Here is a 15634-nt window from a genome sequence, read left to right as displayed (position 1 = left end):
ATGATTATGGTGTATGTATTATGATTACGGCCTTGTGTAAACTTCCTGTGCCATAGACCTGCACAGGACTGTTGTTTTGTTGCCTGCTGGTCAGGTCATAAACTGGATGATGTGCCTGTAGAGGTCATACAGTAAGGACTAGTGCACTGGGATACACACAACTCTGCTTTAGGGAAGGAAATCAGAATCCAGGCCAGTGTTTGGTTACTGTCATTACACACAGACACACAGACACGCAGCAGATTGTTTCCATTTACTTTGTTGTTGTTTCGAGACGAAGAGAAAAAAAATAATATTAGCATCTACATCAATCACATAGATAGCACAGATCTATTTGTGCTAACAAAAAAAGCATGCAACCTCATTTCATACCAGATAAATCTCGATTATATCGTGACTGCAGCCACAACTGTTGATGTAATAACATTAGTCATGAAAGAGGAGTTGGAAGGCAGAGCTGTAAGATTCTGCTCAGGCCTGACTGCAGAGTTCAGTTTTGTTATTTGCTCAGTTCTGCTTCAGATGCTGAATGCTAGAACTCTGATGCAAAGGTCAGTGTCCAAGCAACATCCCTGAATCATCATAGCACTTCATACTGTATCCCATTGTATGTTCACTATCTATTCTGTACATTTACTGAGCACATGTACTGTGAGTGGACTATAGACTGCAGAAATACATAGTGTATATGATACATGATAAACTGCGTTCACATAATACAAATTGTACACCTCTCTCTCTCTCTGTGTCTGTACTGTATATTTGCTTGTGTCAGGTCTATAAGCTCTCTCTTGATGAAAGTGCTGAACACCATACTCCAGCCTGAGTAATCACGCCCGCTCATCAAACCTCGCTCAGCACTACCCAGACTGTCTCCACACCCCCAGTGCTGCCTCTCTGCCGGCCCTGCGCTGTCCTGTGATGTCTTCATCCCCAGCAGCCCTCCAGGGCAGAGGTGGCGTCTAGCCACCACTCGCCAGGCTTGGTTGGCAGCTTCCTGTGCCAATCCAATCAACGTGTTTGTGTAGAGGACCAGAGGGTTAGAAACCGTGGCAGCGTGCCCTCCCTCCACACCTCCTACCTACACAGCTCAGATGAAGGCCTCTCTCTCTCTCTCTCTCTCTCTGCAGCCCTGCTCTGCCCACCTCAAGTCTCTCCAACCTTGTTGTTTTCCCATGGCTCCCACGACCCAACCCCTTTTCGTCTTGAGATCCATCAGCCCTAACCTGCCCTGACATACCTGCGGTAAACCGGAACATCTCTTGGTGATGCCAGCCTCATCCTGCCCCCCTCCCCTCTCCCCTCTCCCCCCCCCCTTCCAGATCGAGTTCCAACCCGAGCAAACCCTCCTGGGTGAGTGATACATGATTGACGTACGCAGCCGCTGTGTCCACAGAACACACATTTCCTTGCCCCCCAAACTTCCATTCCATACAGTACCTCTTTAGTAAATCAGCTCAGCTGTGTCTGAGCCAGAGACAGAGAGAGAGACAGAAAAAGAGAGAGAGGGTCGCATACAGTACACATACACTATATTGACAAAAGTATTTGCTCGTCTGCCTTCACACGCATGTGAACCTGAGTGACTTCCCATTATTAAACCATAGGATTTAATATGATGTCCGCCCACCCTTTGCAGCTATAACAGCTTCAACTATTCTAGGAGGGCTTTCCAAAAGGTTCAGGACTGTTTTAGGGAATTTTTGATCATTCTTCCAGAATAGGCATTTGTGAGGTCAGACAGATTTGAGACAAAAAGGCCTCGCTCGCAGTCTCCGCTCAAATTCATCCCAAAGATGTTCTATGGGGTTGAGGTCAGGACTCGGTGCAGGCCGGTCAAGTTCTTCCCCACCAAACTCACTCATCCATGTCTTTATGGCCCTTGCTTTGTGCACCCAAATTCAATGATTTGGATAGCTGAGTGAATACTTTTGGCAATATTATGTACTTGTGGACAGGGGTGAGTTCCCAGTCAGTGCAGCTCAGTCCTAAACCTCTTCTTCTGACCCTGTATTCTCTGTGTTGTTCCACATCCTCTCATGTGGATACTAGAGACTGCACAGTTCCACTGTGGCTCGACAGGTCGCTGACAGTGAAGAGAGTTCACAGGGGTTTTCTGGGTGACTGTTATACAGTCTCTTTATTAACATCTCAATGACAGTCTACAGGCGAAGAGGACACTGTTCCAGAACCAGTGCAAGTTACATGACATGCAGGAAAAGGGAAGCATCCCTTTAAACAGACCTTAGAAACGCAGTCAATATGCAGTCTCTGTTCTACAAAAAGATGACTTTAGACCATCACGTCGATGAATAAACATTGGGTGTGACTTCGAATATATACATTTATACACTCTGCATTGATAAAGAGATGATCTTTGTGCAATGGGATGCGTGTTAGCAAGGATGTGAGTGTGTGGAAGAACTATAGAGGAAGTGTTTCTCGGGACTTTTGGAACACACAGGGGCCAAAGGAAATGACAAAACAGGAAGGAAGTAAATATCTAATAAGTAATTCTACATTGCTCAATTATTTCCACGGCAACAACTCCGACGAGGCCCTTATTACCCTATTCTCCTTATACAATATAAACTGTGTTCACATAAATATGTATTTACATCTTCAGGGTCAGTCCTAGTTCTGTGCACTCTGCTATTACAAATTACCCAAATCCAATTTGATTCCAAACAATAAACCAACGCATACAGGCAGAATTCAGAATGAGTAAATAAACAAACACACAAATACACGGTCTACAATCCTTCATGACGCCATGTGAATATAGTGTGTGTTCAGTAATCGGACACATGGCATGATCAAACACAAAGGTAAAGAGAAAGGAGATGATGTAGAGGAGGGAAGGAGGAGGGAAGGAGGGATGTGTTGAGAGAAGCATGGAGTAAAGAGGGAGGATTATGGAGGGAGGTGATGGGAGGCATGAGGAGGGAAGATTGAGGGAGGTGATGGGAGGCATGAGGAGGGAAGATATAGAGGGAGGTGATGGGAGGCATGAGGAGGGAAGATATAGAGGGAGGTGATGGGAGGCATGAGGAGGGAAGATATAGAGGGAGGTGATGGGAGGCATGAGGAGGGAAGATATAGAGGGAGGTGATGGGAGGCATGAGGAGGGAAGATATAGAGGGAGGTGATGGGAGGAGCCCTTTGAGATGAGGTCTAAAACCGGGATCCATCACCAGGAACCACAGCAAGACAGAACATGTCGTGTGTTTGTTTCTCTGATCCTGCAACTTGTTTTTTTTTTCACGTCCTCCACCTTTCATCTCTCTTTCTCTCCCTCCCCCCTTATCTCTTTCACTGCCCCAATCCCGTTCTGTCTCTCTCTCGCTCTCTCTCTCGCTCTCTGTCTACTGTTGCGGTCAGCAGGAAGGCCAGGTCAGAGCAGGTGCCATGGTAACGGCATCAGGGTCAGTAGTAGGAGGAAGGTGAGGCAGAGAGCGGAGCCAGGGTTGGGGTTGTGAGCCGAGCCCCTCTCAACCACCAGCTGAGGGGGTCGGGGGGTCGAGTGACGGCGAGATGTGTCCTTCACACCCGGGGCCTTCCCTAGGGGCGCTCCAGTACTGGGCACCTCGACCACCTCGTCCTCACCTAGAGAGAGAGAGAGACACACAGACAGACAGAGAGACACACACAGACAGACAGACAGACAGACAGAGAGACAGACAGAGAGAGAGAGACACACAGACAGACAGACAGACAGAGAGAGAGAGAGAGAGAGAGAGAGAGAGAGAGAGAGAGAGACACACACAGACAGAGAGAGAGAGACACAGACAGACAGACAGACAGACAGACAGACAGAGAGAGAGAGACAGAGACAGATTCAATTATGTTATGGTAAAAATGCCCGTTGAATCATTGTCACTCAATCAACCCCTCAACTCCATACAGACATGGAGTTGCACACAGCAACCTTCAATCAAGTCTGTACAGTATATCATTAGGATGTCTATTTCAGTGTTTTGGACACATTTAGTCTGGGATGTGTGCCGAACTACTTGTCGAGTGAGTGTGTGTGTGTGTGTGTGTGTGTGTGTGTGTGTGTGTGTGTGTGTGTACGAAGCAGCTGGCATGCCTCCAGCTCCTGTCAGTGCTTCCCCCCAACTCCCAGGATCCTGCCTCGTCGAAATGAATAGATTAAGAGAAAAGAAGAGAGGCGACTGAAAGACAGGGAGGGAGACGGAGAGAAAGAAAGAGCGAGAGAGACTCAGCCAAACACACCTGCTAAGCCAGAAATCTGACTCTGCCAATACAATGGCCATTGTGCTTGCAGTACAATAGACAATGGGAGGCTTTATCTCACGGAGAAATGAGGTGAGCCGTTTTGGTGCACAACATAAACCTTGATTCACGGCAGATATTATGAACTGCGAGTGCTGTGAAGAGTCTTCTTGGCTGGTCTCTCGCGTCTGTGTGCATTTGTATGGAAACAGATGTCCCCAGGAATGTGTGTGTGCACGTACGTGTGTGTGTGTGTGTGCGTGCGTGTGTGGTAACAGATGATTTAATAGCACCAAAATGTTTACCAATTCAGCATCTGTCCTGGATTTAATGCAGTTTTAGGCTAGAAACCTAGTAGCAAGGACACCAGGACAGACTGTGTGTGTGTGTGTGTGTGTGTGAATTCCTAGGCGGGTGGCAGTAGGGAGTCAAATGCCTCCCCCTGCCTTCTTGCCCTCGAGCACGCCTGTCTCCTAGCAACAGGCCATGTGACATCTGACAAAGGCGACACACAGCTGTGAGTGATGAGCAGCGTCTGCATCATCATGCTAATGGGCCAGTTTAACCTTTCTCTAAGCACCGCGGGGGGGGGGGGGGGGGGGTACAGTGTGTGTTTGTGTGTGTGTATTAGTTCATGTGCATCTCACAGTAGGTGCCTGTCTGTGTGCATGTGTGTGTCTGTGTGCGTGTGTGTGCGCATATGTGTGTGTGTGTGTGTGTGTGCGCGCATGTGTGAATTTGGCTTGAGGCTCAGATTATCCTTTCGGAGTCTCAGAAAGGGAGAGCAAACCTATCTGTGGCTGGTTCAGTGTGCAGAGTCAGAACAGCCCAGACTGGGGTTCTGGGGAATGAAGATTTCTCAGCCCAGGACAGACACACCCTCTAAGGGGTCTCCCCAGGGGGACCGCAGGGGTCCACTGGAAGGAACATAAATCACCCAGCCTGAAGACATCGCCGTGACAACCCTAAGGAATTCACCAGACGGAGCCAGAAGCCAGTGAAATATGGAGGAGATGTCAGATGCCTGGACCCAGTGGAGCACACACACACACTGTACAGACACACACACGCAGACAACCTCCCAGACAGACAGTAATACGCACACACACACACACACAACATAGCAGGTGTTCAGGTATGTTTCTGCTACAGCGTGGGTCTGTTCCTCTGGCAGCGGAGGACAGTGTGCGGTAACAGGAGAACACAATGCCGTACTGTGGGTCTGTGTATCCATAAACACACATGGTGGCAGGGCTTGGAAGCCGGCTACGCTTTGATGTGGTTTCGAAAGAGAACCTGTGATCACACACACACACACACTTCCAGGTGAATTGAAATGTCAGAGGAATGCAGTGACAAAAGGTAAGAAGGGGAGGGATGAAGGCCCAGTTATTGTCTGAGCAGCCCCCCTCCCCCCCCCCCACATACAGGATGAGTGACAGGTGAGATATTAGGGTGGTGGAGGTTACAGGAGAAAGAGAGGGGAGGAAGATGGGCATCCTTTACCCCCCCCCCCCCCCGCCCAGAAGCTCCTGGATTCATGGAGGTTTCCTTCAATGACAGGCTGAGGGCCCCAAGGACTGAGAGATGACCCAGAACAACGTTGCCTGCCTGCGTTTGTCTGTCTGTACGTCTGTCGCCTGTCTCTCTGCATACCTATCTGCCTGCCTGCCTGCCTGCCTGGCAGAGAACACAGACACAACATCCCTCTAACGTACACAACCTCACCACACATCAGTGACCTGTCATTGCGGGCTGGTCTCCTTGATGTGAGAACCGGAACCTCACATCCTTCCCACCCTCAGCCACTCCGCAGCATTCCAGCAACCGCTGGCTGTGCACCTGCATCTCACCTACCTGGGAGACAGCGTGCCAGGCTGCGTTTACGTAGCTCTGGGTGCCAAGAATGTTTAGTTCTACCCTTAACCTAGAGGAGTGAGTTCTAAATATTACCGACGCTGCCACCAGAGTGAGTTTTTTTTTTTTAAACGAAAGCTAGCTAGCTTTAGTTAGCTTCCGTTACCTAGCAACCTGCTAGTGTTACTTGTTAGCCTCCTAATTGTAAATTTTGAAGCCATGCTATAGCGTTTGTCATATAGTTTTGTCTATCGGAAAATAGTCGGTTGGAATGTTCAGAATCACATGTGTGACGGGACTGTGGGGACCGCTTTCGAACGATCACATATACGTGACGCTACAAATTAAACGGGTTAAGGGCCATTCAGTAATGCTAGTTTGCTTCCTAGATATTCCATTATGAGAGCCGAGGCTTGGGCCTGTGCAGGAGGTAAGGTTGCTGGCTTGGTATTCAGAGAGAGTGTGGTCAGGAGATAGTGAGGGGCTCCGATTTTCTCATTAAGCCCACCCCAGTAGGCCCGGACTTATCTGCATAAGAGAGGCTTCATCTATGGGGGTGCTTACTGTAGAGGACAACACGTCGGCACGCACGCACACATCAACGCAAGGTGACCTTGAGAATGGTCTGGACGCGGGGATGGTGTGTGGGAGGGGAGCGGGGGGGGGCGTAGCCCTGCATTTCCAGCTGAATCAGTAATGAGCATTTCATTACCTTGGCCAGAATACCCTGGGGAGGTTTGGCTACACACGCGCGCGCTACTCACCGGAGGCTGTGGTCGACAGCCTACAGACCGAGACCTCGGGGCAAAGACTGGGCCGATTGGACTGATTAATAACACGGGATGAGATCTATCCTGTCCTTTTCCCCCATAAATCATGCGTCCCACAAACCCATTATTTATCTGTTGGTGCCTCCACCCACACGACTAGAGGACAGGACCCTAGGGTCTGGGAGACGAGAGGCCTGGTGTTCCCTCTTCTCTGCCTGCTCGCTTCGGACTTTGTCCTCTGTTCTCAGTAGCATTGTGACATCACTGCCTCTGGAACACCCAGTCGATATCAATGATACCCTCCATCAACCGTACAAAACAACACCCTTCATCTGACTGTCATAGATCAAAACCTGACTTTGACTTCTGTGTGTGTGTGTGAGTGTGAGTGAGAGAGAGATAGACAGCAAGAGAGAGAGGGAGAGATAGGGGACAGCTGTGTGTGTTGCCATTACTCTGAAGCTGCAGACAGAGGGAATGTTTGACTTTAAGAAGAGGTGTCTGACCTTCCTTGTTGTAGGCTGTAGGCTCCTGTGCTGTCAAGAGCCTTAATTGGCCGAATAACAATTACATCTTATTTCCCTGTAGACCAGTCATCCCACATCAGACAACGGGAAACCTGAATGGAGGCAGCTAAATACAGCCAACGACACACACACACACGCATGTGCACGCACACACACACACACACTGCAGAGTGGTGTTACACTGAGCAGCAGATTTCAACCTCAGCACCTACTTATCGGGATCCAGCTCTTTGAGTTACAGAGAAGAGTGTCTGGAAAGGTCTTTAGAGAGAGAGGGGAAGAGGAGGGAGGAAGGAGAGAGGGGAAGATAAGAAGGGGGAGAGAGGGAAACAGGAGTAAGGGAGAAGGGTGGAGGCAGGGATGTTTTGAGAGGAGGGGAAAGGATGCCTTATTTCTCCGTCCGATTTCACCAGAACAATGAGAGATAGAACCCATCGCTCCATCGTATGCAGTGATATGAAACGTCATTCCTTTTGAAATCAATAGACTATCTGTTGAAATGTCAACGTGTGTGTGTAGGTGTGTGCGTGTTTGTGTGTGTGCAAGCCTGTGTGACAGTGAGAGAGAGCTTAGTGAATCTGTTCTTCAGTAATGAGGAGGTTCCTCCCTCCCTGGGGAGCCACAGGGGAGGCATTACTGACACCACACTCCATTACACACACACACACGCACAAATTAACACACACACACGCACAAATTAACACACTCATACGCACAAATTAACACACACACACACACGCACAAATTAACACACTCACATTCACACGTACACACACACACTCATATGCGTTCACAGAAATGACCATACACAACACGTGCTAGTTTTGCTCATTTCAGTTTGTCTGTAGTCACCCAGATGATGTGCAGCTGTTAGGTTTTGGTCTGGTCTGGATGGTCTGGTTTGGTCTGGTCTGGTCAGGTCTGCTCTGGGTTGCATTCAGGTGCACCACTCCAGGTGGAGCAGACAGCCGTGTCCCTGAGCCACAGTCCAGAGAGCCCCATCTGTCCCGTGATGGATTGGACTCAAAACGTTTCATAACCTTGAAGCACATCTTAACACGCACCTGGCATCGTGTACGCCGTCTTCAACTGCTGACTGCTGTTCTCTCTCTCTCTCTCTCTCTTTCTCTCTCTCTCTGGCCCAGCTGGACTAAGCAGGCACGGATATGAGCAGACAAGCCTTTCATTTCCCCCTGCCTCGGACCCCTGATCCCAGGGATCAGCCCAGATGGAGGGAGGGAGGGAGGGAGGGAGGGAGGGAGGGAGGGAGGGAGGGAGGGAGGGAGGGAGGGAGGGAGGGAGGGAGGGAGGGAGGGAGGGAGGGAGGGAGGGAGGGAGGGAGGGAGGGAGGGAGGGAAAAAGATACTCATTCCAAGAGCGTTAGTCAAGTGACTAATGGTGATAGGGTAATCATGTAACACGCCGTGTCATGCCACACTAAGAATGACATGATCCATCGCTAGGATTTTCCTGTTTCCTTTGTCCTATTTCCTACAACCTACTCCCTGTTTCCTCAGAAAGCAAAAATCTCATCTAAAACATCAAGCTCCCAGTGATGAGCACCAAATCACAAACCAATCAAAACTGTGGACTCGCATCAGGAAGTCGTGTGTGGCATGAAAATCCCATTTGGCTGCGCCGGCACATCTCCACGGGCGTGGCATCCTTTGAATGGAAGTCACATGACATTGTGGATTTGCTTTGCGGCGGGGACACTGACAGAGCGTAAAATGAGTCTGAAAGATCTGCTGCAGAACCCACACATGTCCACATCTCCACCCTGCTCTCCTCCCCAGACCTGTCCACTGGTCCACCCCCTGAGCTAGCCTCCCAAACACGGGACGAGCACAATAATTCACCACCTTCCATTCAAAGCGTAGAACCCAGCAGTATGTGTTAAGAGTAGCTATGTGCACACCCTTTAAGAGTGATGAATCGGGGGGCGGCAGTGAGCACCATGGTCGCACGACCAGGAAGTGCTGTGCTCCTGTGATTGGTGCAGCCACACTGTCTGAGATGCTACTTTGTTCTCTCTTTATCATTCTGCCCTTGGTTACCGACCCCCCCCCCCGGGGAACCGCCGACCACCTGGTATCCATGGCAACGCGGATTGTCTGTCCCCGGGATCATTCGTCACCCGAACGCAGTGCATTCTGGGACCAGGGAGGATTCGTTTGGCTCGGGGAGGAAAGAGGTGATTGCATTAGCATTATTGACAGAGTTGTCTAACTGTAGGCACTGGATTTGTCTTGAAAAAGATATGAGAATCTTTTTTTTTTTCTTTTTGTTGGAAGACAAAATCAATCTAGGCTCCTGGCAGATTCCACTATTGGAGCTGTATAAAGATTAAAATTTGTTTCCACTCCAGAGAGAAGGTTACCCAACCAAGCCAGGCAAGTCAAGAGGTGAGTGGTGATTCTCATCACTCCAAATAAGAACCCTGTCGATTCTTGGTTAACTAAGGGGCCAGACTAAGTCAGGCCAGACTAAACCAGGCCACGCCTGACCTGGGCTGTGTATCACTCCATGTGTAGCTACAGCACATCCTAAGTAAAGACAACATTCCCCTAGTATTGAGAAACACATTATATAAGTGTCCAGGGCTGAGCTTGTGTGCACCTGGCTATGAGAACACACAGGCCTGCCATCTCTCTCTTATCTCACTTCCTGCTCGATGAGGGCAGAGGTCGCGACCATGACACCCATTCCTGTCACATGACATCACATGAACCTGTGACTGGTGGACGCCATGGAAACCCCCTCGGATGCCCTAGCCCGGAGAGCAGTGTCCTATGCGGAATCGCTGGGACATTCAGTAGTCAACACATCCATTTTCCATCCGGTTCTGGTACACTAAATCTCCTTATTGACCCTAGGACCAATAATGATATACCATCACTCCAGCTGATGTGAGAGGAAGGGGAATGGAGGGATGTGAACTAACATCTTTCTCTGAACACCAGTCTTAGATGCTCCCTCCCTCTCTCCCTCCCTCCCTTACCCCAGTCCTGCAGTCCTACACACTCAGCACTGACATTAAAGAACCAATTTCCATGAGATTCACTTCAGTCAGCTTGGCTTTGGTACTGCTAAACCATGTACATAGCCATCTACTGGATTCGATTGGCCTGCAGTTTAAATACCAATGAACACATAAACAGGTGATGAAAAGGGATGAATGGAGAAGGGTATTTCTGCTCTGGTCTGGTTCTCTGCCTAGGCAAGTATCACATCTTTCACCTGAACCCACCGGAGAAAGCGCTGCAGTCAGCAGAAACACAGAGAGAGGGAGGGACGAGGGCTAAGGGGCGACGGAGAACGATGGAGAGGAGCGAAGGGGGAGAGGAAGACGAGGGGAGAGAGGGAGAGAGAGAGCGGGGGAGAGGGAGAGAGAGAGCGGGGGAGAGGGAGAGGAGGAGAAGAAAGAGGAAAGCAGATCAATCCTGGTGAGCTGCCTAAGGACGACCTTACCCTGCGGCTTCTCACTGGCACGGAGAAGGATCAGTCAGACGCACTCCCAAAACCTCCTGGAATTCGCTGGGACAAAATGTGTGTGTGCGCGCATGTGTATGTGTGGGGGGGGGGGGGGGGGTTGTGTATGGGTGTGTGTGGGTGAGTGTTTGCAAAGCAGTGTGAAACCTAACCAGTTGTGTTGTCATCCTCTGATATCCTATGCGATGGTGTCCCACACACACACAAGCGTGAGGGCAATGAGATGGAAGGGATGAGTCACACAAGAGGAGCAAAGCACTGAGACAGATGGAGGGAGGATGACACTCACCTCTTACATCTTCCTCCCCGGATCCGTGGCAACCGTCCTCATCATCACACTCTCCGCTGCCCGGCTCCGCCCCGCTGCCCGGGTCAGCCCACGAGCCCCAGTCTACCACCCAGCCCACCTGGCCCTGCAGCTCCTGGAACACACACACACAGGGACAAAAACACACACACACACACACACACACACACACATAGCAGGTCAGTGAGTATGTCAGGGGTTAATAGAGGTCAACCAGATGAATACCATCCAATCATGTAGCTTACATTAAAACCAGATTACATCTTTTCTACATCATTTTCAACTCATAATTCCCGTGGTGCCCTCCCTCTCGTTCAAGTCTCATTAATAAATCACACGTTTAATTTGTCCTTTCTCAGATGAATACTGTATGCAGTTCCCAGTGGGGTAATTAGTCATAGAACTAGGCCTAGTGACATCACAGTGTGTTTCTGGAACAATCTATACTGCTGGCAGGCTTCAGCGGGAGACCACGTCTAAACCATGTCAGTGAACAAACACCCCCCAGGGCTATTCTTATAGGCCTATTCACTTACTTTAGGAATGTCTCTGCCCTGACCCAAATCCCTTCTATGTGTGTGTGTGTGTGTGTGTGGCCGCCGCAACGCCACGTACAGCATTTCATCTTCAGAGAGAATTTATAAAGCTACTTTCTAAATCTAGTCAATATTAGTAAACGCTGATACTGATTAGAAAGCCTACGGGGCCGAAGAGCAAGATGTTCAGTGGATCGCAGGAAATAAATCTCCCCCCGTTAATGACTGTCTGAAAGGAAGACGGAGGTGCGGAGAGGACACCACACACCCTGGGACGGCGCGCTGACGAGGCTCTTTCCCCACGTACACGGTACATGATTAATTGACTCAACACCAAAGACGAACCAGAGTAGAACGGAATCGAATAGCGCCATCGCTTCTCCGCATATCCCTTTCTCGCACTCCTTCCTCCTGTTTCTTTCACCTTTCTCTCCGTCTTTCTCTCTCTCCTCTCTATTCCCTTTCTCGCACTCCTTCCTCCTGTTTCTTTCACCTTTCTCTCCGTCTTTCTCTCTCTCCTCTCTATTCCCTATTTCTGTTACTCGGTCCCCTCTCTCCTTGACCTTTTCTCTCACCCTCTCCCTTTCTTTCTGTCTGTCTCTCGACCTCTTTCTACACCCTCTCTCTCTCTCTCCTTTCCCTGCGTCTAACCGTAGGCCCGACCCCTCGATCCAGACTCTCTTGCTCTCTCGCTATGTATCTGGACCAAAGTTAATCCTATAGAGCTCCATGTCTGAAGTTGAGAAACAGCAGATGAGCAGGGCCGGGTCACAGGAACCCAGTTTTTGGTTTTAATGTGGTAATACGAGACGGATCAGAGCCAAAATGGCTCCCGAGGGACCAGATGAGCCATGCGTCCCTTTTTCTCTCCCTGGGTCCACTCCCAGAAACAGCTGGAGAGAGGCTCGAATCATGAGCCCACCGTGAACAACGAGCTTTTAGATGTCGGGAGTTAGCGTTCAGAGCTAACGACAGTTAGCCCCACTGGTCCTGTGAGTCAGACTATGGGTGAGAACAGAACGAATATTCCCTCTCACACTATTCAGACCATGGGACAGGCTCTGCTGATGGCTTCCTGTGGAAATCCCCTGGCTAAGTGGCAGCACATTACATTCTCAAGCTCTTTAATGTGTTAATTTAGCTAAAGCGTTCTGCCAGGGAGAATTTATTGAAGGGTTGGAATACAGATGACAGGTCAGGCAAGAAGCAAAACTGTAGGTCGTTGTGTGTCAATAACTTAGGCTGTAATGCTGTCAGATTTTAATAATGTCTGCAGTCCTATCAGGTGGGGATTGTGGGCGATGGTATTTCTCTCTCCCCCCCCAGCCTACCTGTGTGAACTGCTCCAGTCTCTCTCTCGCCCCCTGCAGGTTGGGGTCCACACTGCGGACAGACACCTCTGGGTTCCTCTTCTGGGCGTTAAGGCTGTTCCCCACCACGCGGCCCGCATAGCTGCAGAGAGGAGAGGGAGGATGGATAGATGAATAACAGTCTAGGCCCGGAGGAGCAGTTGGTAGTTAAATGATAATAACACCCCAGACCAAGACAAGTATCAGTAACTCCAAGTAAAGTAACAGTGTGAAAAGCTATAATCAGTCTTTTTCGACAAATGCAACCGTTGCTAGCGACCACGTTGGGAAGTCCAATGCTACATTCTGCTTGATGTAACGCAGAAGGAAAGTTGTTGGTTAGCAGTGATTCAGCTGGAATCCACGCTTACCAAAATCCTAAATCCAGTACTGTAACTCCACTCACACCAAGAACATTTCTGTAGGATTGTCCTACCGCAACCATGATGAATGAGTTCAACACGCAGGTGACTCACAGATGCAAGGTTATTGTTCTTGCAGCATGAAATGTAGCTTCAAGCATTCGAACATTCACCCGTTGGTCAACTAACTAAACAGCAGCAAAATAAACCACAGACTACTTGTGTAGACAGAATGTAACATAACATTTTTACAAACCAAAATAAAGAGTAAAACACTAGTTTTACTATTCTTGTTCAGGTCACTGGCTCAGTCTTGCTAACATCTTCCTTCGAGCTCTCATCTCTTGCAACTCACGTTCTTCCCGCCACAGGAAAAGCTATAGCCATTCTGATTGGCTGTTATAACCATAGTATACCTTTTTAATATAACCAGGATACCTTTTCAACAACTAATAAGATGCTATAAACTCTAATATTTATTGTTATCTTATTTAACCTGGTGAAGTCATGAAGTTTATTCCTAATATTATATTATAAAATGTATATTTTATTGGTATTTATTCAATTTAACTATTTTAATCCAGGTTACACCCTCCCATCTTAAATCTATGCAAGTCCCTTTGCATATAGTAATGGGTTACACTATTTCAGGTTCAGGCAGAGGTGTAAAACTAGGCTCTACAAAAGATTTAGCGATAGCCGTACTCAGACTCTGAAATAAAGCTTGGACAACAGTCACTAGGGGATTCCCTAACTCAAGATGTCAGTCTTCTTGTCGGTTATTTTTGTCTTGCCAGCTTGTGTTTTCCTCTTAGGCATACGTTTCTGATTAATACACGATCACACACACCTAAGGTGGATTCGGTGACACGTCTGTCAAACCTGACTTTGTTCCTTTCTGCTGTTTTGGCCGCATTTTTAGTAGCCAGTTGGTAACTCTCTTGAAGGTGTGTTTTCAGCGATTTGACATACTGGGAGTGAGATTTCTGATGGCTATGGTTCAATGGGACATTGAAGGTGAGGTCAATAGGCAACCGAGGCTGATGCCCAAACATTAGTTCACACGGCGTGAATCCGGTAGTCTCGTGTTTAGTGCAATTATACGCATGCACTAATGGCAGACATGCACAATTTGTCAGACTCAGGTAGGTGTCGGTAGATGAACTGGCTTATCCGCTCCTCCTCTTTCTGTGAGACCAAGTCATTTACAGGTTCAGCATGTGGACGTCGTGAGAGTCCATCTGCATCCAGACTGCGTTTCCCTGCTCGGTACTGGAGCTGGAACCTGAAGGTGGAGAGGGCAGACAACCAGCAATAGCTTGTTGCATCCAACTTGGCTGTGGTACGGAGGTAAGTCAATGGGTTGCTGTCCGTGACTACTGTAAAAGGAACTCCGTAAAGATAATCAGCGAGCTTTTCCGTTACAGCCCACTTGAGTTCCAGGAATTCAAGTTTGTGAGCTGGATAACAAGTTTCACTCCTTGACAATCCACGGCTGGCGTAAGCTATAACACGCATTGCTCCCTCCTGCTCCTGATATAGTGCTGCTCCTACTCCAGTTGTGGTGCTTGCATCAGTGTGTAATACATACAGCAGCTTTGGATTGGCAAATCCTAACACTGGAGCAGTGGTGAGCTTGTCGATGATGGTCTCAAAAGCTTGTTGACAGCTGTCTGTCCACCGCCTTCCAAAAAGCTCTTTTGTCTTGAAGTATTGACCACGATCATCTTTTGATCCTTCACTCCTAAGTGGCGGATACCCGGCAGTGAGATCATTTAATGGCTTGACTATCTTAGAGTAGCTCTGGCTAAATCGCCAGTAATACCCAGCGAACCCTAAAAATGAGCGTAGATCTTTAAGATTTCTTGGACTTGGCCAGGTCTTTAGGGCCTCAATCTTCTCTTGGTCGGTTTCAACACCACCCTGCGACACAATGTGCCCCAAGTACTTTACTGACGTCTGGAAAAACGTGCATTACTCAGGAGTACAGTTTTAAGCCGTACTCCTTCAGACGACTAAGGACGTGGAGAAGACGGATTTCGTGTTGTTCGAGAGTTTCTGAGAAGACTATGATATCGTCTAAGGAGACCAGGGCTTCTTTAAGGTTGATATTCCCCATGCATTTTTTCATTAACCTCTGAAATGTGCTGGGAGCATTGGTTACGTCCTGGGGCATCCTATTGAACTCCCTGAATCCC

General features: G+C 48.8%; 1 protein-coding gene across 1 annotated transcript in view; it reads right to left on the bottom strand.

Moving 5' to 3' along the window:
* Positions 1-2112: 2112 nt before the first annotated feature.
* Positions 2113-15634, bottom strand: part of gpc5b (glypican 5b) — a 34448-nt gene continuing 20926 nt past the window's right edge. The window contains exons 7-9 of the mRNA XM_084676386.1: positions 13057-13177; positions 11172-11304; positions 2113-3606 (exon numbers count right to left, since the gene is read on the bottom strand). Of these exons, the coding sequence (XP_084532512.1) occupies positions 3395-3606; positions 11172-11304; positions 13057-13177 (466 nt within the window). The 3' untranslated portion in view covers positions 2113-3394. The remainder of the gene's footprint in view (positions 3607-11171; positions 11305-13056; positions 13178-15634) is intronic.

This window comes from Hypomesus nipponensis, chromosome 16 (assembly GCF_054491055.1).
Source record: "Hypomesus nipponensis isolate SF chromosome 16, ASM5449105v1, whole genome shotgun sequence".
NCBI classification, from domain to species: Eukaryota; Metazoa; Chordata; class Actinopteri; order Osmeriformes; family Osmeridae; genus Hypomesus; species Hypomesus nipponensis.
This window is presented reverse-complemented; position numbering and strand designations above follow the sequence as displayed.